At 44.1% G+C, this 21,571-nt stretch overlaps 1 protein-coding gene across 2 annotated transcripts in view; it reads right to left on the reverse strand.

Moving 5' to 3' along the window:
• The window catches only part of GFOD1 (glucose-fructose oxidoreductase domain containing 1), a 76,510-nt gene extending 58,908 nt beyond the window's left edge, over positions 1–17,602 (reverse strand). The window contains exons 1-3 of one of the 2 annotated variants that reach the window (XM_054381828.1): positions 17,350–17,602; positions 11,946–11,969; positions 432–443 (exon numbers count right to left, since the gene is read on the reverse strand). In XM_054381828.1, coding sequence (XP_054237803.1) covers positions 432–443; positions 11,946–11,969; positions 17,350–17,602 — 289 coding nt within the window. The remainder of the gene's footprint in view (positions 1–431; positions 444–11,945; positions 11,970–17,349) is intronic. The other variant, XM_054381827.1, reaches the window with a different exon arrangement.
• Between the last annotated feature and the right edge of the window lie 3,969 nt (positions 17,603–21,571).

Genomic DNA, 21,571 nt, shown 5'->3' on the forward strand with positions numbered 1-21,571 from the left:
AGCATAAATACTGCCCCACAGAAAGCAGAAGATTCCTGTCATACATTCCCACTCTGGAGACTGATAATAAACAAGAGTTTCAAGAAGGATTCATTAGGACCTAAACATCCTTCTTCTTCCCTTATCCTTCCCATGAAGGACACGAAGCCAAAGAATCATCTTAAACCTTGCCTGATCCAGAAGAAGCAACACTGACCAGATTAAAGCATTGCTTAGTTGGCTGTCATTCTCCATCTGGATCAGGCAGAGCCACACTCACATGCAATTTGTTGCTAACAGGCCACTGGCTGGGTACTCCTGGAGATGACAGGAGCGTGCTCAGGTACTGCACTAGGAAAGTTCATCCCATGTCTCAATAAAGGCAATTGTCACCTTTTTACCGGGGGGAATTTAATCCCACTCAAACATGACAACAAGTAAGTTTTTGCCACCTAACAATAAGGCTGCACAACTGAAATATACTGCAGTCAACCATTGCCAAATCAGATAGCATCAGAAGGCAGGTCAGGCTAATACATACCTATCTTCATTAAGAGGAGATGGGTTGCATCAGCAAAACAAGTCAGATGGCAGGGTCCTGACAGAATTCAGTGTGGCAATCAAAAGCAAGCTCTAACAGAGCTCTGACCAGCACTATAGAGTTCCCAGAGCAGGGGAGAAATATTGGCCTGGAAGCCCTCCCTCCCCACAACAATAAAAAACCCCAAAAAACCCACAAACCAAGCCAAAAAAAAAAAAAATATATAAATCAAAGTTCCGATTTAAACACACTATCCATTTTATGCACACATCTTGAATTCAGGGTAGATGACACCAGCTTCCTGTCAACTCTCTCAGCAACCATCTTGGGAAGACAACAGCTCTCATTCTTGAAAGTACATGAGGCTATGCCTCAAGCAGACACATCACAGGTCACTTTAAACAGACCTTACTTTGTTTGGCACAAAGGTTACTAAAAAAGGCTCTTATCAAATGTCTCGGCTTATTGATGCTGAAACAGCTATTCATCACCTCTGCTTAATAAACAAAAACCCATAGCTGTGCTCAACTTCTCTTTGCCTTACTCTTCTAAAGGAAGGCTAATTTTACATGCTTCACCACTACAGCAAAGTACTAAGCACTTTGCTGCATTTGGTGCCCAAAGCATTTTCTGCGTGACCAGAATGCTTCTTGGTAACTCAGTGGGGAATCAATAGTGCCAGGCAGGTTGCTTTATTTCTCCACTCAAGAGTCTTGATCTGTGAAGTTCATCTCCACAGGGATACTGCCTTGACAGCATCTTTCTCTGGGAAGTTCAAGCTAGCTTGAAAAGCCAGTAAAGGGAAAATGCTTGTTTAACCTTTTCCACCAAAGTGCATGGTTAGCACTTTTACTTCCAAGGATAATTCATCAATTCACTGCATCTTAGACCTGGAAATGTTACAGCTCCTACTGAAGTCAATGTCATCTTCCTCCTAACCCAGCACCCCTCACAAGTCACCCTTTCCCAGTGCCACGCAAACCTTACTCTATGTCCTGCCTCAGCCCACTCCTCCCAGCTGCATCTCACTACCTACAGTAACCCCTCCATAACCACAGCAGCCCCCCACAGCACATCTTGGGACAACTGCTGTCCAGTCCTTTCTGGGGAAGCAGCCCGCAGCCTGGCAGCAGGAAAGAGATGGGGAACACTGCCCATGGCTGGCAAGAGGGAGAGCAGGCAGAGTTTTGAGAGTTGCAGCCACAACCACCCAGCTACACCCTCTTCCCTCTTCTGTTTTTTGCAAGCCCAGTCACAGCAGCACAGCACACTGCATTGAACACTGACTCCCTTCTGGTGTTGGCTCTCTCCCATCCCCTCTCCTGGCCAAATTTGTCAGCATCACGAGTGCTTTTCCACTTTCTGTATTCATCTATTTTTCTAACAAGGGAAGTGTCTCATGCTCAGGCCCCTGTGAGCAGCCCCTCCTCTCTTATCATTTCACTTAAACACATCCTCCTCTTCCAGGCAAACGTTATCTGGTATTTTCAAATGTGTGTTTTCAAAGACAAGAAATACTGAAGAATGCTACATCCCTTCAACACCACCCTTTGCACAAAGCTGGGCATGGCTTACCACATTGCTGTTACATTCAGGGAACGGGCAGCAAGTGTCTGGCTCTTGCAAAGGGGGACACACTAAGGTGATTTCTACCCCTAAATCCAGGGCTTCAACTACTCAACAAGCCATGCTACTCCCTCCCTCGTAGGTCTCCTTTTTTGTCATTGTTTCCAAATGAGGCTAACAAGCCAAAACAAGCCACCAAATATAAGAAAATCAGCCACTCAGAAATCAATATGAGTTTCTCTGATGTGACTACATTTTGCTGCTGAGCAGGTAGCAGTGGCAGCATGGCACAGCTATGGCCCACTACATATTCCCATCACAAATTCCACCCTCTTTATCCCATTCCCAGTATTTATAGCTTAACCATAAAAACTGCTCCAAGAGCAAATCTGGCAGCAAGGCATCAGCCATAAAGTGAACACCACAGTACAAAAAAAACCAAAAACAACTGTTTAAAAATACCCACTTGGTCTGGCCACTTTATTCAATCTCACGGAAGTGTCAAGACAATGCAAGCAAATGGGTTTGGCTTTCTATTTCTTGTAATGCTGTATTCAGTAGACCAGTTTCTTTGGGAATTTTGGACAAAACAATAACTGCTAGACAGAAACTTCAAACAGAGGACTTTCTGCCAGTAGTAAACCAGAAGGCTTTCAAGTCTTTAGGTTTCAGGAATGTGGAAGTTTATTTAGGGTATCTCCTGGGAGCCCTGATACCATCCCAATACTGACTAAACTGTTGTGGGCCAAATTTGAAAGATTTTCCATGACCAAAAATCTTACAGAGAGGCAGCTCTTCAGGGCTGTGGATCTTTTAGCACTTGACCTAGAAAGCAAATCTGCTTCAGTCTTCCTGGGTGTTTCCTACCAAGTAAAAGTCATCTCTGCACTGATGGCTAACAAACTTGACTGACCATAAGACAACTGCATCTATTCTACTGTTTTTTACCAACAGAGAGAGGGACAAACTGCCTAAGGAACCTGTCCTGTCCACACTTAACCCACTGCTGCACTGAGGCAGTCCACAAGGACAGCAGTGTGCCAGACGGCTGAGGAGAGGACTGAACAGATTTCCCACCTCTCTCCTCCTCCTCTAATGCAAACATCTCACTTTCTGGAAGGGTAATGCAACCTAGCACTGCCTCAGATCAATCACCACTGTTGATGTGCTTCAAATCAATGGTTTCTAACACCTGCAGCTATCAACAGTAAAACTTCTCATGGGAAATGTGAAAAAGCACATGAAAAAAGGATTTTCACAGCTGTGTTATGGCTTATAGGATCTGTGAAATGAGGAACCAGAGGCACATGGGCTCCTGTCCCCAGCTGCCAAAAAGTAGTCTTCCCCTGTACCACCTCTGCAATTTAATCCCAGGGAGGAATGGGAAGACCTGACTGCATCTCTGTTTTTGTGTGAAAGAGTCTGAGTTGCATGAGTATACAGGGAGATAACTACATAAACACAAAAGATTAACTTCTTGAATTCTAGGAAAACTAGAGGTAAATCTCAGATTACTCCACACAGGTCTTTTTTGCTGGTAAAGCAATAGGCCAGTTTTAAGTACTTTAATCCTACTAAAATCAACATTTGACTATAAATCTCTTGTTTTGACTTAGGGCTCCAGATTTCCACTATCTTGCATCCCATGAAGCAATTTACAGATGCTTAAACATTCCAAAGCAGAAGAAACAAAACACAAGTCTGACAACTCACGGCATTTTGAACGAATTATTCTCCAGTTCCTTTAAATAGAGCACATAAGGCATATTGTTCCCCACGTCATCCATGGTAATTTAATTAATGTCCTAACTACTGTCTGCATCAATCCATCGCTCACAGTCTTGTAATTACAGGTTTAGAGACTGGGACAGCAAAGCAGCATTAAATCAGATCAGAGGCTTGTGGTACAAAGTTCTCCAATCAGAGTTACACAGTCTATCTTAGTCTGAAGGTATTTTTTTTCCACTTGTTTCTCTGTGACCATATAATTATTTATTTTTTAAATATTTTCCCAAGAAACTACACCCACCATTTGCTACAAGCAAATTGAAGTAGCACAATTACCCACGCTTTTAATTTCCCTAATATTAGTTTCAGGCTCTAACAGGCTTTACAGTGCCAGGCAAGCCCAGTAATAAAAGAATAGAGAGAAAAAGATGCAAAGGAGAGACTAAAAATGTTGCCTTATTACCAGATATACATATCCTGTGAAAAACACTCAACTGTAAATTAATATATTTTTATTTGCTGACAGAACTTGAACAATATTTTTCCTGCATTAATAGTTGTGGCAACTTCACAGGCCTCAGCACAAGCCTATCCAGTGTTTGCTCTAGGGATTTTTGAAGAATATATACATATATTTACATTCATTATAATCACAAGAGTATAATCTATATGATCTGCTTGGATCCTACAGTCAAGAGTTCCCAGCTGTAAGCACCAGACAATCCACATAGAATTTAGGCTAGCACACTTAGGCCAGACAGATCATTACAAAAACCTAGAAATATCCATCCATACCCTGGTCCAGAGCTGTGGTACAAATGTGAAGCTTGCAAGCAAGAAATTTTATTGGTATGGGTCCTACCTGCTAGGAAACTCTGCAAACACAGTCCTCTCAAAAACAGGGCTAAAGCCATGCCCTGCAAGTGCCTTAGTAAAATATGTATTCTTTAGGAGTAAAAGAAAAAAAAAAAGCCATTTCTTATACTTTTAGGCTATTAAAGTTAACCTTAGAGCAGATGTATCTCCTGTACTGTTAATTCTTTGATGGGTCCTCAGTGAAAGGAGATGTGAGAGAAATTCCCCCCATAAGTAAGCAAAAGTCCCAAAACCTAGTCCTCCTTCAGACACTAAAGGGCTCACAACACAGCCAATTAATACCACAGCTGTTACATTACATGTAAGACTCAAGGGAACCTTTAATGATTTGCCAAAATCTGATTCAGCAGTTAGAACTTCACCCCACAATTTTATTTTGAGCATCAAGTGAAGGAAATGTTTTTAAATACTTTGCCTATTTACTGACTTGGTGAAAGGCACTAAAATGCACACTTAGCCAGAAAGGGAACGACACTGCACATGGCTCCATACAGTGCAATTCCATCTTGCACGAAATCCCTGTAAGCATGATTATGCTGAGACAGTACAAGACAACTCCAGCAACCATCAGCACTCTACTCGCAGTCACCCAGGCCTCTCAGATCACAGAATGGTGGGGGTTAGAAGAGAGCTCTGGAGATCATCTAGTCTAACTTCCTGTTAAAGCAGGGTCACCTACAGCAGGTCAACATCCAGATGGGGTTTTAGTATCTCCAAAGGAGACTCCACAATCTCTTTTGTCAGCCTGTTTCAGTGCTCTGTCACCCTCAATGATTCTGCTTGATGCAGGAAACCCTAAGCAGCACTCTACAGAGCTGAAAAAATATCCAGACCTGAAATCAATTATCTTTGTCTGTTTGAGCACTTCTTAACAATAGCTGCAAATCTGAACTTGCTCACATTGGCTTAAGCTGATGCTCAAGGTTGTATATGCAGCCAGCATCATATATGATTACGCTGTTGTGTGTCTTCTAAAAAGACAATTACTCCAGTTAGCCCAGAAAAGTCCTATTCATTTGCTAAAGAAAAGGGTTTCCCAGCATGCAGAGGACCGTAACATATACTAAAGAGAAACTCCAAACTTCATTAATAAATACACAAGTCTCCCAGCTGCTGAGCCATCACTGCTAATAGTAAGCTGGCTTAATAAGAAGTTTTTGTAGCATCTGTTAAATAAAGCTCCAGTGCTGGGAAGATGATTCCTGGCATTAACAAGCCACAAAATATTCAGCACCATATACAATCCCCAAACTCAACACTGCCTTGGATTACTCCATCCCAGCCATGAGTCTTCCCAGGAAAAGGGAGTTCCTCTTAACAGTCCTTGCAATCCCTTTGCAAGCTGCCATGTACACGTTAAAAAAAGGACAACAATAAGAGAACCAAAAAGCTTATTTTCAACTGGGGCTGAGGTTTCCTTGCATTGTCCCTGTTTTTCTCTTCCTGCACTGTTTCAGACCTGCACAACCATCCAGGGAAAAGTCCCAACCAGATGACCAGGATTAGTCCACTTCTGGCAGCTCAGATGCATTTATCATGATCTCCATCCACTCAATAGTGTTCAGCCACAGTAGTGAAGAGAAGAGCAGACATCAGAGGACCCAGCTTTTGTCCTTGTCACCAGTTTCTCACACAAACTTCAGCCAGTCTCTTAAAATTGCTCTGTGCTCCCCCACCCCTCATCTATAGTTCTGGGAATTCTGAAAGAGGAAAACAGCTTCAGGAAGGCAGATAAATGCCATCTAATTAAAACATGATCTACATTACAGAGAATGAAAGTTCAAGTCAGAAATCCTCAGTCGTCTTCTCATCATGCCACTCTTGCTTAGAGATGCCAGGAGTCTTGTCAAAGGCACACCAAGGGTATAATGTAACAATTTTGTCCCCACCTCACATGTAAGGGGTTAGGTCTTTCTGCACACAGATGGCAGCAGGTGTGGTCTCAGCAGCTGCTGAGACATCTGTCCACATCAGGCCTTGTGAAGGATCACATTCACCTATGTGAACAAATCTGTATTGTCTAACGATGACAATCACAGTGACAACGCAATTACATTTATATGAAGCGCTGCACAACAGCACTATAATAAAAGGCATAAACAAGTCTGCTAGCTAGCATCCAATCTCACAAGCAAACAGATCAGCATTTATGAGAAGTGAGATGGCTTCCGAACACAGACTTTCCTCATTTTAAGCATATGATGCATCAAAGTATTTTCTCCTAGTGGCTATAAATGGTGAAGTCCAGTAAAAAATATAGCCAGAGTCAGGTCCATGACTCTCTCAAGCTATGCAGAGAGTCTTAGAGACCATATCCAAACATATTTTGACTACTTTATCAGAGACACAAACTGACTACCTCATGACACAGATTTTTAAGCAGAATTCTTTGGGAATGCGAATAATGAGTTTTGCCTGCTAACCATGCATACAAAATTCAGGACATTTTCCCATGTACTTGGATGTGTCTACAAACTAGTCTCAGAGAATACTGCTTAGCACTCTGCTTGAAAAACAAGTCTTTATCAGAGCATCTTGTATTGTTTAACCACAAAGCATCTTCCACAACACTAAACTGTCAACTTCTTTCAAGCAGCAAGTCACAGAAGAGAGTTCTGCAAGCTCATTTAGTCATACACTTTGGTAGGCTATGGTTAACATTTCTAAGCACCCCTGCTCCAAATATTTTTCAACTGATTTTTTATTCCTGCAGACATGCTGCTGTAACACTTTATAGGAGCACAAATATATTGAGATGTGGAATTGCACTGAAGCAGATGCATCTTTGGAGGTTTTGCACCTGACAAATATTCCCTGTAAGGAACCACGGATGTTTTTTCTTCAAGGACACTACTGAAGTAAGCAGAGGTTTGCCGAACCATGTCCCAAGACTCCCACCAATCATTTCCTAAATTGACAGAGATGCCTTTGTCACAAGGACACAGATCTGCAACGCCAGGCTCCTCTCCCTGCAGCACAGTGAGTTGGTTTTTTTTGGAGACACAATACATTCTCAGTAATATCATCATAATTTTCAACTATTTCCTTTGATCCAGTAGAACTTCACTTGCATTTACAGTGGATCAAGCAGGATCAGAATCAGAACGTTTACATGAATCTTTCAGGCACATTTTTTGAATGTATTTTAAGAGGCACAAGCCTGGCTGCAACATTTTCAGATGTTCTCCAAGCTACTCTCTCTCCCCTTTCCTATCCCTACAAGAAACCAGAACAGTCACATTGTCTTTTATAGGCTGAGGAAGTGAAGCAAGGGGAGGGATTTCCAGGAATTTTTTATTTATATATTTTCCACCTTCATGTGGGGTTTATGTTTTTGTTTGTTGGGGTTTTTTATTTTTTATTGTATAAATACATGGAACTATATGCAATCCATATGCCTAGACACCAGGAGAAATCATTCCGAGTGCTCAGGCTAGCTTTCAGTTTCACATTTTTAAGCAATGTCACTCTAGCTCAGCAAGGGCAGCTGCTACTGTAGGATTCCCTCTCTTTGCTTGACTCTATTCAGATTTTGAAAAGCACTCTATATTAAGGCTTCACATTAGTCATATGAAGCCCAGTACTCCTGAGAGAGTATTTAATTCAACCAGGACTTCCCTTCTGGGAATTTTCTGGCCAAAAAAAAAAAAAAAAAAAAGGCAAGATGGAAGACCTGAAGACTGCAGAACATTCACTGCAAGGAAGTGCCAAAACAAGTGTCTTTATTGCTGATAAGAGCCATGGAAACATCAGAATCCAAAATGAAGTTGCTACCTCTTTTTCCCCACCTCCATCTGCTTCACCAAAGCTGTTATTGCTCCTGCAATGGAATCGAAGGTACCAGTTTTATTCTGAGATTAAATTCTAGCACAAAATGACAAAAGTAATCTACTCTCTGTGTTAAATCAGTATATTTATTCATATAATAGTACCAACCAAGTTCCTCACACCATGTTATCATCTTCTGTGCTTTTCCTCATGCTCATACTTAGTTAAACCTGGTAAATAGTAATTTTCATCATTAACCCTGGATGGGCTATAATTAAGGATGCTATTATAAGGAGATGAGGGGAGTAAACTCTCACCCTCTACAATTCCCTAAAATTCCTGGTATCATGTGGGTCAGATCTGTGTATTAATAAGATCTGGTGTTTATGCTATCCTGCATGCCAGTTCCACCATCTGGAAATACAGCTATAAGAGGCAGCTGCAGTGATGAAGGATAACCACATTTACACTTTCCAAGTGCATGAGTTTTGTCTGACCTTGGTAATCAGCATGGTGGAGCAAGACCTGGTATCCTCTGCTCTTCACCACCACATTTTTAGCATAGCCAAATCCTGAACACATACACAGAAAAACTCCTTAGACTGTTTGGGGACTCTTGCTCAGAGTGACTCAAAACCAAACAGGGTTCCTCTTAGTCTCCATAACAATGAATCACTACATTAACCACTTTTAGGAAGAGTACAGCCGCACCAATACATCTAGAGCTGGACTACACCAGTACCACAGACACATTTATACCAGCTAGATGCCCCAAACTGACAATTTATGACTGCACAGAAACAGGAATAACCTATACCAAATACAGTTGCCATAATTCTGGCAGAAGTGTCCATGCCAGGAGTCACACCAGCTGGACTTCTAATGGCAATGAGGCAATTACATTAAAGAAATCACACCCCTTGCAGTTGTAAATATACTGGTAGGAAAATCTATCTGTGGACCAGACCTTAAATAAATTTTGGGAACCTACACAAGGGATTGTTCCTCTTAATTACATAGCCACTGAAATCAATTTGTTTAAATCAAGACTTAAAACCTAATTTTTTTTTTTGTAAGGAGTGTGGGTTTGTTACTTGCATGCATGCTAACCTTGCCAATTAAGTCCCTGACTTTGGCAGCTTATTCTTATGAGCCAAGAGTTTATTATATGAATAATAAACAAAAAGCAGTAGGGTAAATAGTTCTGCTTTGCTGATCTGAGGAAACCAGATCAATTCATAGCAACTCCAGATAACACTGTGGCAAACTGAAACTAACAGTGAAGGGTGTTGTTGCATTGCAGTGGTGTGTGAAAAACAACAATTTTGGCTGGTCTAGAAATTTAACTCCAGTTTCACCCTTCATGCTTTGCCACCACTGTTGCTAAAAGAGCAAAATCTCCTGCACATACAAAGAAAAAGACATATTTAGCATATTAGCAGAGCTTTTACCATACATCCTTCAGCAGTTGTGCCCAACGACCAATGTCTGGAGTCACAGAGAAAATCTGTCTGTCATGTAATGTCAATCTCAGACACAAAAGGGCTCTAAGAGAAGAAAAAAATTAAAAAGAGAGAAAAGGGGCAACCGTGGGAGGTTTGAAAATCTAGTGATTTTATTTGCTAAACATATTTCTCTTTCTCCACGTTTATCTATGCATTCTTTCTTAATTCCTGTGTTATTTAATATTCTTCCAAAATTTGAAACAACAGAAGAAGGATACAAGTCCTTCCTTTACCAGTAGCACCAAGCACTCAGCAACCGAAGTCCTCAAACACAGCAACAACACAAAGTCAGAGAGGGGAGAGTATGTTGAAAGGGGATCAGACAGCTCAGTACCACAGCAGGTGTCACAGTGGGAACTGCTTGTCAAAATGAAGGCACAAACCTTGGGCAAAAAAGAAGAGTAATAATAAGAGATCCATTTCCTGCTGTTTCCCATGTTATAGAGATGCAACAATTTACTCCAGAAGTTAAGTAACAACACCCAGCCTGGGCACAGCTCTAACAGTATGAAGACACCTTTCACAGAATCACACAGAATCACACAATGGTAGGATTTGGAAGGGTCCTGTGAAGATCATCCAGTCCAACCCCCCTACTAGAAAAGGATCACACAGGAACACATCTAGCCCAGGTTTTGGATGCATCCAGAGACGAAGACTCCACAACTTCTCTGGGCAGCCTATTCCAGGGCTCTGTCACACTCAAATGAAGAATTTTTTCCTTATGTTCACATGGAACCTCCCATGTTCCAGTTTGTGTTCACTGCTCCTTGTCCTGCACTGGACACCACTGAGAATAGTCTGGCTCCATCCTCCTGACAGTGGCCCTCTAGGGCCTTCTCTCATCCTCTCATAGAAGAAAGCCATGCCACATAATTTGTTTTTGTAAGCACATCCATGGCACAGTTGTGCCATTTTAACAAACAATAGTGCACAAGATGCTGTCTATGTGATATCTACTCTACCAACTGTGCCAGCAACAGAAATAGAAAAGGTCATCTACTCTAGCATAGTCAGAAGGCCAGGCATGCAAGCCTACATCTTTAGCAGTAATGCCTGTTTTGATCATGGGAAAGTATTCTATTATTTTCATCCCTTTCCTAGTTTGCACCACATCACGCAAATCTTCCTCAGCCATGACAGCAGTCATGCCCATGAGAGCTATTTACCTCCATCAGCCATTTTCAACACCAAGACATTATGGCATTGCTAACGCCAGGACATCACTTAAAAATGACAAGGATGCCTTGGGAGGACCTGTACTGGAACTAGCACTGGTATGCACTAGTCTCTGAACAGCTGAGGGTTTCGAGTACCTCAGACTGTAGGAAAAAGAGCTGTATTTGCCACCACAGCAAACATCAATGTGAAACAACAAGACAAGAAGAATAGTGTTCAAAGTGCAGCAAAATACATAAAGGTGGTAAGAACTTGCCTATAAAAAGACTAAAAAAAAAGGAAGACAAAAGCACCTCTGAGTTGTGTATTCAAAAGGAAGTCAGGTACTACCACCCTGACTATGGCTCTGCCTTACAGTGTGAAAGATCAAACACTGGCAGTAGTGCAGGTCAGCACCACTCTTGCTGATCATGTGAGGAAGGCCTAAGCCCCTGGCAGCAGAGCAGGTGGAAGGAGGATGTCTATGCTCCAGCACCACATTTTGCTATCTAAATCACTTTGAGAAGTTTGGCAGCTGAGTGTTGGGCCATGCATTTGTTTCAGCCGACTCACATACAGGGCACAGTGTCCCTGGTCCAGGGACAGCAACACAACAGCTTGTCTTTGCAGCCAAGGCCAGGCACTCCATTTTAAAACAGCACAGACAAAACTGGGACAACACAAACTGACCCTGCTTGGATACAGGACCACCACAGTGGTCTTCATGCTTAACACGATTTAATACTACCACTTCGATCACAACTGGCTGTTCCTTAGTCTAAACAAATTTGAATGTTGCCATCATGGTATGGGCTAAGAGCCACAGCATCCCAAGCTGAGCTCCTGGCCTACCCTACCACTACAACAGAAGTGGTTACTTTCAGACAGAAGAAAATAGGAAAAAAATAAAACACATCTTTGATTTGAAGGCCAGGAAGGAAACAACAGAAGGGAAGGGCTTGCCTGTTTTTCAAATTTCAACACTACCTGAACAGTGCTTTTTACCTTAACTGTCTCCAAAGTCCAATCCCACAGCATATCTGTAGGAGTTTTATAAGACTAACATTGTAATTAAAGGTCTGCATTGCTGTGAGAAAATGGCTGATAGAAGAGCTAGGTGCCAGTTTCTGTGGTTCATCTTCATCACTGAAGTAGCAAGAAGACTTGCAGCCAATGGCTGGCAGACTCTTTGAGCTGACCTTCTCATATGTGAAAAAAAAATCATCAGAGCCTTTGCTGGCTCTGCCAGTTAAAGATACACAGCACTTCATCTGACCTTTTCTTTTGCAATAAGATGACCATAATCCACATTTAATATGCTGCAAAGTCATTTGCCTTTCAAGTACAGGAGCATGTTCTGCTGAAAGTCACTGCTGTTAGGTCAACTTTAAACTCAATATTGCAGGACAGATAGTACATTGCTATTAATAATAAATAATCATGATAATGTTTTCCCTTAATAGAGGATCTCATCCCAAAAGGTCTTGACCACTTAAACTCTGGACTAAGTTCTATCCACTGCTACAACCCTATAATCACTGTCTGATTTGCACAGGTGCAGAGGAATGCAGAATTTAATTAGAGATTGCATCAGATCTGTGAATTATTTCACTGCAGCTGATCTTCTTCCCCGTTCAGGGGTAGATCCAGTGATAACATTGCCAGTGCTTTAACAAAGAGTTCTCACCAATACATTCTAGACAGCAGGACTGTACTGCATGCCTCTGTGATGCTAGTGCTTCCCAGGAAGGGGTGGGAAGGTAAGAATCCAAGCAATGCTATTTATGTTCCTCTCTAAATAAAGATGCTCCTTCATGACCACAATCAAGTATAAAAGAAGCACTGGTCAGCAAACAAATTTAAGTTCTCCTTAAGAGGAACAACTTCTGGAGGGCTGGGAAAGTTATACTGTGTACAGTCTCCAGGCAAAACAGACTTCTACCATGCACCACTACAATATAAACATTTTTAAAAGTAATAATATGCAGACATGGCTGCAAGCATATACAATGAATATTCAGCACACAGCTCAGTGTCCCTGTCCTTATAAACTCAGGATGAAAGAGCAAGCAAAACCAGTGCAAAAAGAGTAAGAGTAGAATCTCCAGAGACATGCTTTAGTAATATCTAGTACTTGATTCTTCCCAAAAGCAAAATGTTTGCTTCCTAGAAACACTTGGGTCAACCTCAGGAATAAGATCTCTTTAGTAGGAGCTGACTTGACTCAAGTACCAACAGAACCAGTCACATAGAAATGTCTGTGCCTTACTCTTCAACTTGAAGATGAAATGTCATCAAAAACTTCTCACTGCCACCAGCACTACATCCTTCACCTGATGTGGCAGCTATTTAGTCATGTTGGTCAGGATCTGATGAATGTCATATTTGAACAAAGTGGAAAGACTACACCATGGAAAGTCACATTTTGACAGTTTTGAACTAGGTGGAGGGTCACATCATATTGTCTGTATCAGCAGCTCTTCTGATGCTGAAGACAAACAGGCAGTCTGGTGACATATTTTGTCCCTGCATGCAAACACATCACTCATGCCTCATCAAGCTTGGGATACAACTGTGTTGCCAATGCAGGCAGGGGAAAAGCAGACCACTTCCAGCAAACATACCAAACTTCTCAGCTCAGTGAGAAGGGAAAACACCCTTATGCAATACTAGAACCATTTTCTATGCTTACCTAAACACTCAGCCATTGATCTTTCTTGACCACCAAGCAGCATGTCAGTCAGCATATTGGTTGAGCATTATGCTACAGAGAGTGAGTACAAACAGTGATCAACAAAAGAGCTTCAAAGAGAACAGAATAGACCAGATGCAGGAAAGAGGAAGGGTCAATCAGCCCCATTTTGAGCAAGCAAACAAGGGATTTGATTCCTTACACACAGAAGTAACAGAGGCCATCAGAGTATTTCACATAAAATGCCACAGGTTTTATTTGTGCTTTTGGTCATCACCCAAAGCAGCCTCATTTCCAGTTTTCTCATGAACTTGGTCTGTTCCAGAGACTTGCCCAACACTGGTCGAGCCCCTAAGAAAACTGCCAGAGTCAGACCCAGCTCAGGGTCCTATTTCTAAGAGAGACAAGTAACAGAGGCCTAGAGGAAAAGTTAACAGGGCAAGTTTAAAGCTGTATTTCTCCCATTTTCTCCCTCCACCAGCTTCCAGGAAGCCACAGTTTGAGGACTTCCTCAGCCAGGGCATGTATTCACACATTCATGTTTTAATAGCGGTTGATGGGCTGCCGTGCCAAAACATTTTCAAGCAGCACTGCATCAACATGTTAGATGGATCAGTGAGAGCAAAGACTTTCCACTTTGCATGGTCCGAGTTAAACACAGCTGCAGAGACATCTGTTTCACCCTACCTTCACCTCCAGAGTCCACATCACACACATGCCAGGGTAGATTTGAACATGTTGCAAAGTCAGAGTGTAAATACAGCTCCGGATGGGTGATGGAAACACCACAAACTGCTTTCCCATGCTTCTAATAATGACTCCTCTGCAAATGAAAACGTGGCTTTGGGCAACAAGACAATTTAAAATAAAATACAGGTGCAAAAGAAAAGTTTGTTCCTTTTTCTTCCTAGGCCAGATATGTCACCACTCATATGGAAGCCAGGTGAACATATTAACAAATAACTCATGTCTTTCTTAACCTTTTCTGCTGCAATGCAGGGCATCATGTTTAGACCTCATAAAACCTTGAAACCTCCACCTATGATTAGAACTTCTGACATCCCTATGTCCTACCAGAAGCTGCTGCACACTGAAAAAAAAAAAAATTAAAACCCCACAAGCAATCAAGTTTAAAAAAAAAAAGAGAGAGAGAGAGAGAGAGACCCGTATTCTTTCCTTGTCATAGTAAGGAATTTTTCCCCAGCTTCTGCTTTTCTCAATCTACACAACATTGCCCCTCATTATCAGAGGCTTTTGAACTCCCCACTTGAACTGCAACTGCACACCTACCCTTGAAACAGAAAATTCAGTGATTAAAGCAAAATAATCACTCTAGAGCACAGCAGTCCCCAAGCAATGAAGCAAAAGCAGGACCAGAAGTAGCTGACAACAAGGAGGTATTCCTCTCTGCAGTTCAGGAACTGATGCTCTAGCCCTTCTTTGTAACTATACGAACATGTAAAAACTTTTATTGTTCTAGATCCCATGCCTGAATTCCTTCCAAAGAAAAACCAAACACCACCACCACCACCACCCCCCAAACAAGATCAATAACCAATCAATAAACATTTAACTCTGAAATAACTGCAGGAAGAGTTACAGTCCAAGAGATAGTCTGTTAGTAACTGTTTAAGAATACACTATAAAAAATTATCACATGATATACATTATCACCATGTAACATATTTAATCCCTACTTAATGACTTTTCCATGCACCGTCACACACAGTTGACTACTCGTGCAACATACAAATAACGACTTTTGAGGAATGGGAGGAAGCCAAATTAATTAGAGAGGAACTGAGAATGGTACAGAATGAATCAAGAAAAAACACCTTTTTGTCACTTCAAGTCTGTTACTAGCACATTGCATCAGCAAATTATCAGTAACATCTCAGCTACTCCAATTGTCAGCATAACTCATAAATTCAGCACATATCTGGGAGCAGATTTTTTTCTTCTTCAGCTGCAAATATTCAGAAGGAGACAAAACATGATAGTACTTTAAGCCCTCCAGAAAAATCACACCAATTGCCTTTATTATTTCACAATTTTTCTCTTGTACCAGATGCCTTGTGTCCACCTGAAACCTCATGGGACTCTTAGAACCTCTTAGAACACTTCCGTGAGCAACACCTGCAGGAAAGAGTCACAGGAAAAGTGACACAATTGTTGTCAAATTAATGTGGGTCAAACGTGAAACCTTGTTACCTTGATACTGCTTTTTATAGCTGGTTTATGGGGTATGTGTATTTCTACACTGTAAATCCATTCACACATCATTCTGGCCAGCAGGTTTCTGGTACAAGCCTATCTTGAGGAATAAGTCAGGATCATATTAAACACTCTGAAACACACATTTCAAGTACAGAAACCAACACTAAGTGAGGCTTCCAGACAAATGCCTACGCTGCGCTTAAGGATATTTAGGTACTGCCTTAACTCCCTTAACTGCTTGATTTTTAAAAGCAGTGTTTGAATGGTAACTAATACTAATGAGCACGCTAGCAGCGATGCAACACTAGGACATGCCACATACATTTATAAGGCTGAAAGTGATAGCCATCAGCCTACACCGCTGCAGCCCCACAGCCAAACAAGCCACGCTGACTCGTTAACCTCGACAGGATCTGCAACGACCATGACTCACAGCATTTTCGTCTCACTTTTAACCTTTCCCACTTGTATTTGTAGGGATAAATCAGGATTTCCTTACTCCTGATGGAGTAGGATGATTGTCCTACTAAAATGCACCAGAAAACAAGTGTTTAAGGAACAGAGATCACAAAGCTGGAAAAGCAAAGTCCACACATGCTAACACAAGGGGAAGGGAGATGCGGCCCGTTTTTGCACGACTGAAACCAGAGAAACTGACAACAGTGCATGTCTACTTCAGTCCCTTCTTCTCTTTGTACGTAATCTTAATGAAGCCTGGGGTGTAAAAACGTTTCTTCTGCTGTCACCGCTTCCTGCCTCCCTCCTTGGTTTGCAGCTGGAGATCTGGGGCTGGGGTCAGAGCCGGCATTCCCCAGTTCCCCAGCGTGGGTGTCCCAAAAGCGGGAGTGATGCTCTGCAACCCGGTTCCCTGCCAGGCGCATACGGGAACCACCGGCCAAATGCTGGCAGGATGATAATTTTTCTCTTTTTTTATCGTGACTTTCTCCTTACCGCGACGCGGATGACACCTGCTTCCTCCTTCTGCTGCGTGGGTGTCAGGCCCCTCCTGCCCAGGCTTACCCGGAGGGGCGGGTACCTACTGCCTGGGACCACGCCGGCGGGGAACACGGGGGATTAGGGCTGCGGGATGTCACACCGAGCTGCCGCAGCGCCATCCCCAGCCATCCCGATGGAGCTGGGCCTTCCCACAGCGCGGAACGCTGAGCACCCGCGGCTCAGCCAGCCCTCCTCCATATAAATACATGGAGAATGGAGAGGGAAGCAAAGGAGAAACTCCGCGCTGAGGCGGGGTTTCATTTCATTCAGCCTGAGGCAAAGCCCAAGCCCCAGAGATCGCCCCCGCGGCCGTCCCCACTTACCCAGGGTCTTGACGGCGACCTGCCGGGTGAGCGGCGGCGGTAAGTTGACGCAGACCAAGTCGACGTCCTGGTGCAGCAGAACCTCATCGATGCGGCTGGTGTAGAAGGGGACGCTCATCTCCTTGGCCAGCTCCTCCGCCTCCTCGGGCGTGCGGCCCCACAGCGCCTTCACGGCGAAGCCCTCCGCCTTCAGCAGCGGCACGATCACCCGCGCCGTCAGGCCGGTGCCGAACACCCCCACCCCGGGTAGCATGGCGGCGGTGGGGGGCGAGGCGGCGCGGCACGGCGAGACGCTCCCTCCTTCCCTCAGCGCCAGCCGGGGCGGGAGGAGGCGGCCGCCGGGTTGGCGGGAGAGAGAGGCAGCCCCCACTGGCTGTGGCTGCTGCTGCCGCCGCCGGGGCCGGGACCAGCCGCCCCCCGCCTCAGCAGTGTCGCGGCCGCTGGCTGCCCCGCCATGCCCGTACCATCACACACGCCTCCGCGGAGTCGCCGGCGCTGCCCTCCCTTCACGGACGCGGGGTGGGCAGGGATAACCCGCGCTTCCCCGGCGGAGGCGGCCAACAAGTGCGGATTGTGGGAGAAGAGTGGGGAGGATGGGGGGGATGGAAACGGGCGGCGGCGCGAGGCTCAGAGCCGCTCTTCTGCCATATTCACCGCGAGCGCCCGCTCGTCGTGGGGGAAGCGGGGCCTGGCTGTCACCTCCCGGCGGTTCCTGCACCGCCCGTCCCGCCCCCGCCGAGCCATTGGCCACCGCCCGAGCTGGCCCCGCCCCGGCACCGGCGGGAGGCGCGAGGCTGCGGGGCGCCCTCTGGGAGATGGCGGGCGCCGCCTCGGTCGCCCCGCCGCGGAGACTGACCGGTGTGACCCGGGTGAGCGGGGAGAGCGAGCGGCGGGCGGGGGATCCCCGCGGCTCTCCGCAAGAGGATTTCCGGTCCGCATGGCCGGTCGGTTTCGGGGCATCTCCCCCTGCGCCGCCGGGCGTGAAAGACCCACCCACATCTCTTCTCCCATGGGAGAGCAGCTGATGGGCCGTGGTTATGGGGCGTCACAGAATCACAAAAAGGTAGGGGTTGGAAGGGACCTCTGGGGATCGTTTAGTCCAACCCCTCTGTTAAAGCAGGTTCAGGCAGAGCAGAGCAGGTTGTTCGGGAACACATTCAGGTGAGGTTTGAAATTTTCAAGAGAAGGAGACTCCACAACCTCTCTTGGACAGGCTATTCAGTGCTCTGTCACCCTCACGGGAAGGAAGTTTTCCTCATACTCAGATAGAACCTCCTGAGTTCCAGTTCTTGAACATTGCCCTTTGTCCTCTCACTGGGCACCACTGAAGAGAATCTGTGGCTGTCCTCTTGACATCCATGCTTTAGTGATAGGTAAGCATTGAGAAGATCCCCTTAGTCTTCTCCAGGATAAACAGCCCCATGTGTTTCAGCCTTTCCTTGTCAGAGAGATGCTCCAGTCCCTTCAGCATCTCCACTGGACTCTCTGCAGTAGTTCCCTGTCCCTCTTGAAATGGGTAGCCCAGAACTCAACACAGGACTCTAGATGTCACTCCCAGGTCATTCTCTGTAGAGCTACTTTCCAGCTGGTACTTCAGGTTATTCCTCCTTAGGTGCAGGACTTTATACCTTGCCTTTGTTGAATTTCAGTTAGGTTCCCCTTTATCCAACCCTCTAGCCTGTCCAGAGGGGTGACATCTAGTAAAGGCACAGAAGAGCTAGGAGAGCCACAGCAACAAACAAGCATAAGCTGGTCAATATCTCTTTGCCTTCAGTGTGTCTCTTCCTGTGACAGTTCCCCAGAACTGTGATGTCTTAAAGCATGAGAAGAGCTGCCCTGAACCCTGTGTGCAGTGTGTTGGACACTGGCTCCCTGCCTGTGTTTCCTACCAGGCCTACCTGTCTGGGATGCCCATCTCTAGTCCCCACCACTTACCCTGTACCAGACTGTTGGACATGTGCTCCTCGTTCAAACACTGTGTCCCTTCAGCTTTGTTGGGATACTGCTTCACATGGGAAGGGTGAAATGCAGGATCACAGAAAAGCAAAGCCTCCATCACTGCTACAGCGCCTTCCACCAGCTCCTGGTTCACCTCACCTTTGCCCATAACTGGGATGGGCCTCCAGGCTGATACAGGGGCTGCTGAGTGGGCCCAGGAGTAGCTGAGCACAACAATGCCCTTTGGTCCTGCACAGATCTGTGTAGAAATCCTTCTCAAGGAGGTCAATCTGATCCCTGAATCAGCTGGTGTGAGAGCAGAGTAGCTCTGGTGAAAGCCACACAGTTACACTGGTGTCTAGCCCACTCTTAAAAAAAAATTACAAAACTTCCTGCTTCCAGTTAAATTATAAGAATAAAGATGTTGGTTTTCCACACATTGCCTCTTTTACTGGTTCCTTGGATAACAGAAGAGCAGGGTAAGGAAGGGGAAAGATGAACAAATGAGAAGAGGGGAGACAAAAGCAGTTAAAAACATTTCTTATATTACACTCCTGGAAACACGTCAGGGACAACATTGCAAACATAATCCACCAATGTTGGAAAAAAACAGGCTTGGAGGCCAGCATTCCTTTCCCATACTCCAGAAAGAATTAGGTTTTATCCTGCCACCACCTCACAGCAAACACTTCTTCATTTCAAAGAGCACAGATGCTGAAAGGATCACAAGTCAAATGTTTTGTTTTCCATGTGCTATTAGCGCTGAAGTGAAGCTCTTTGACTTCTGACAAATGAAACATGATCCAGACACATTTGTCAAATAACCACAGTGGTGTTACCTTTCCTTAAAACACGAAGATTATGCCGGGGCTCTCCATCAGGCATTCAAATGTGGGGTGTTCCCAGGATGAGCAATTTGGAATATCTTTTTTTCCCCCAAGAAGGTAGCCAGCAACAGGGTAAATGACCAAAGGTTGAAGAGAAATAGATGCTATGTGCCTATTTAGTCATTATTATCACTTTTCATATGTTAGTTGGCACAAACCACTTTATAAAGATTTCTGTGAGGTAGAAAATTAAGGACTTGAGAATGAAATTATTACACTTTGCTAAGCCTGTTGTTTTCCTAGAGAGAAATTTCCCTTGCTTTACTTTTTAAAATATATTTTGTTCTCCAGTTAGGGCAACACAGTATCTAAAAGGAAGGAGTCAAAAGGATGTTCCAAACTGTTCAGTGGTGCCAAATAACAGCACAAGGGGCAGCAGATACAAACTAAAGTATAAGAAGTTTCAGTTGACCTTAAGGAAAAACTTCTTTACTCTGAGGGTGATAGAGCACTGGAACAGGCCGGCCAGAGAGGTTATGGAGTCTCCTTTTCTGGAGACTTTCAAAACCCACTTGGACAAGCTGATCTAGGGGTACCTGTGTTAGCAAGAGGGTTGGACTAGATGATCTCCAGAGGTCCCTTCTAACCCCCACCTTTCTGTGATTCCATGAATGGCAACTAGCTCTCAGCACTCCAGTAACCAAGTCAACCTCTGAACATGTGAAAATGCCAAATCTAAACTACTGCATGTGCATTGGCCCCACATTCCCCCTCATTTGTTGCAGGGACTTTTGGGGACATACTCCATATTATTTGTACTGGTGTAGTGTGATTCTTTCTCAATTAATTGTGTGAAATAGGGATGCCAGGCTAAACTTGCCTGTTCTGAGCATAGAGAAGTACTGGAGGAAGCCAATGAAGGACAACCAGGCCTTCAGTAATACAGACCATATTCTTGCCACAATTCAGGTGACTGCAAACATCAGCCAAAGCAGAAACTTTGCTCAAATCCACATCACTAGTGATGCCAGATACTTCTAACTTCAAATACTCTCAAATCTGGGCAAGATTTGCTGTACAAGGCAAAAAAGGTTATGGCAGCAGCAAAATACCTCACTCTGAAGATATGTCTGACCAAGACCGAGGTTGCCTGGGTTGTGTGTATTGAAAAAGAGAGCCAGAATTTTGTCCTTACGGTTGCTAAAGCTTCCTTCAGGTATTACACACACACACCCTGATTTCTCTCACAGAAACAGCAATTTTGTTCTTCCTTGAGGTTTTTCTTAGCCTGAAATAAGTTATTAGCATCAAGTTGCATGTAAGAAACAAAAACAACATAAAAATCTCATACATCTTTTTTCTAAACTCCTTAAATAAAAACAACCAGCAAGAAACTAAGAAAGGTGTTGCAGCCACAATTCTGTTCCTTTTACATATTTCAGTTGAGTTTCACAGCT

This window comes from Indicator indicator, chromosome 6, assembly GCF_027791375.1.
Source record: "Indicator indicator isolate 239-I01 chromosome 6, UM_Iind_1.1, whole genome shotgun sequence".
Taxonomy (NCBI): domain Eukaryota; kingdom Metazoa; phylum Chordata; class Aves; order Piciformes; family Indicatoridae; genus Indicator; species Indicator indicator.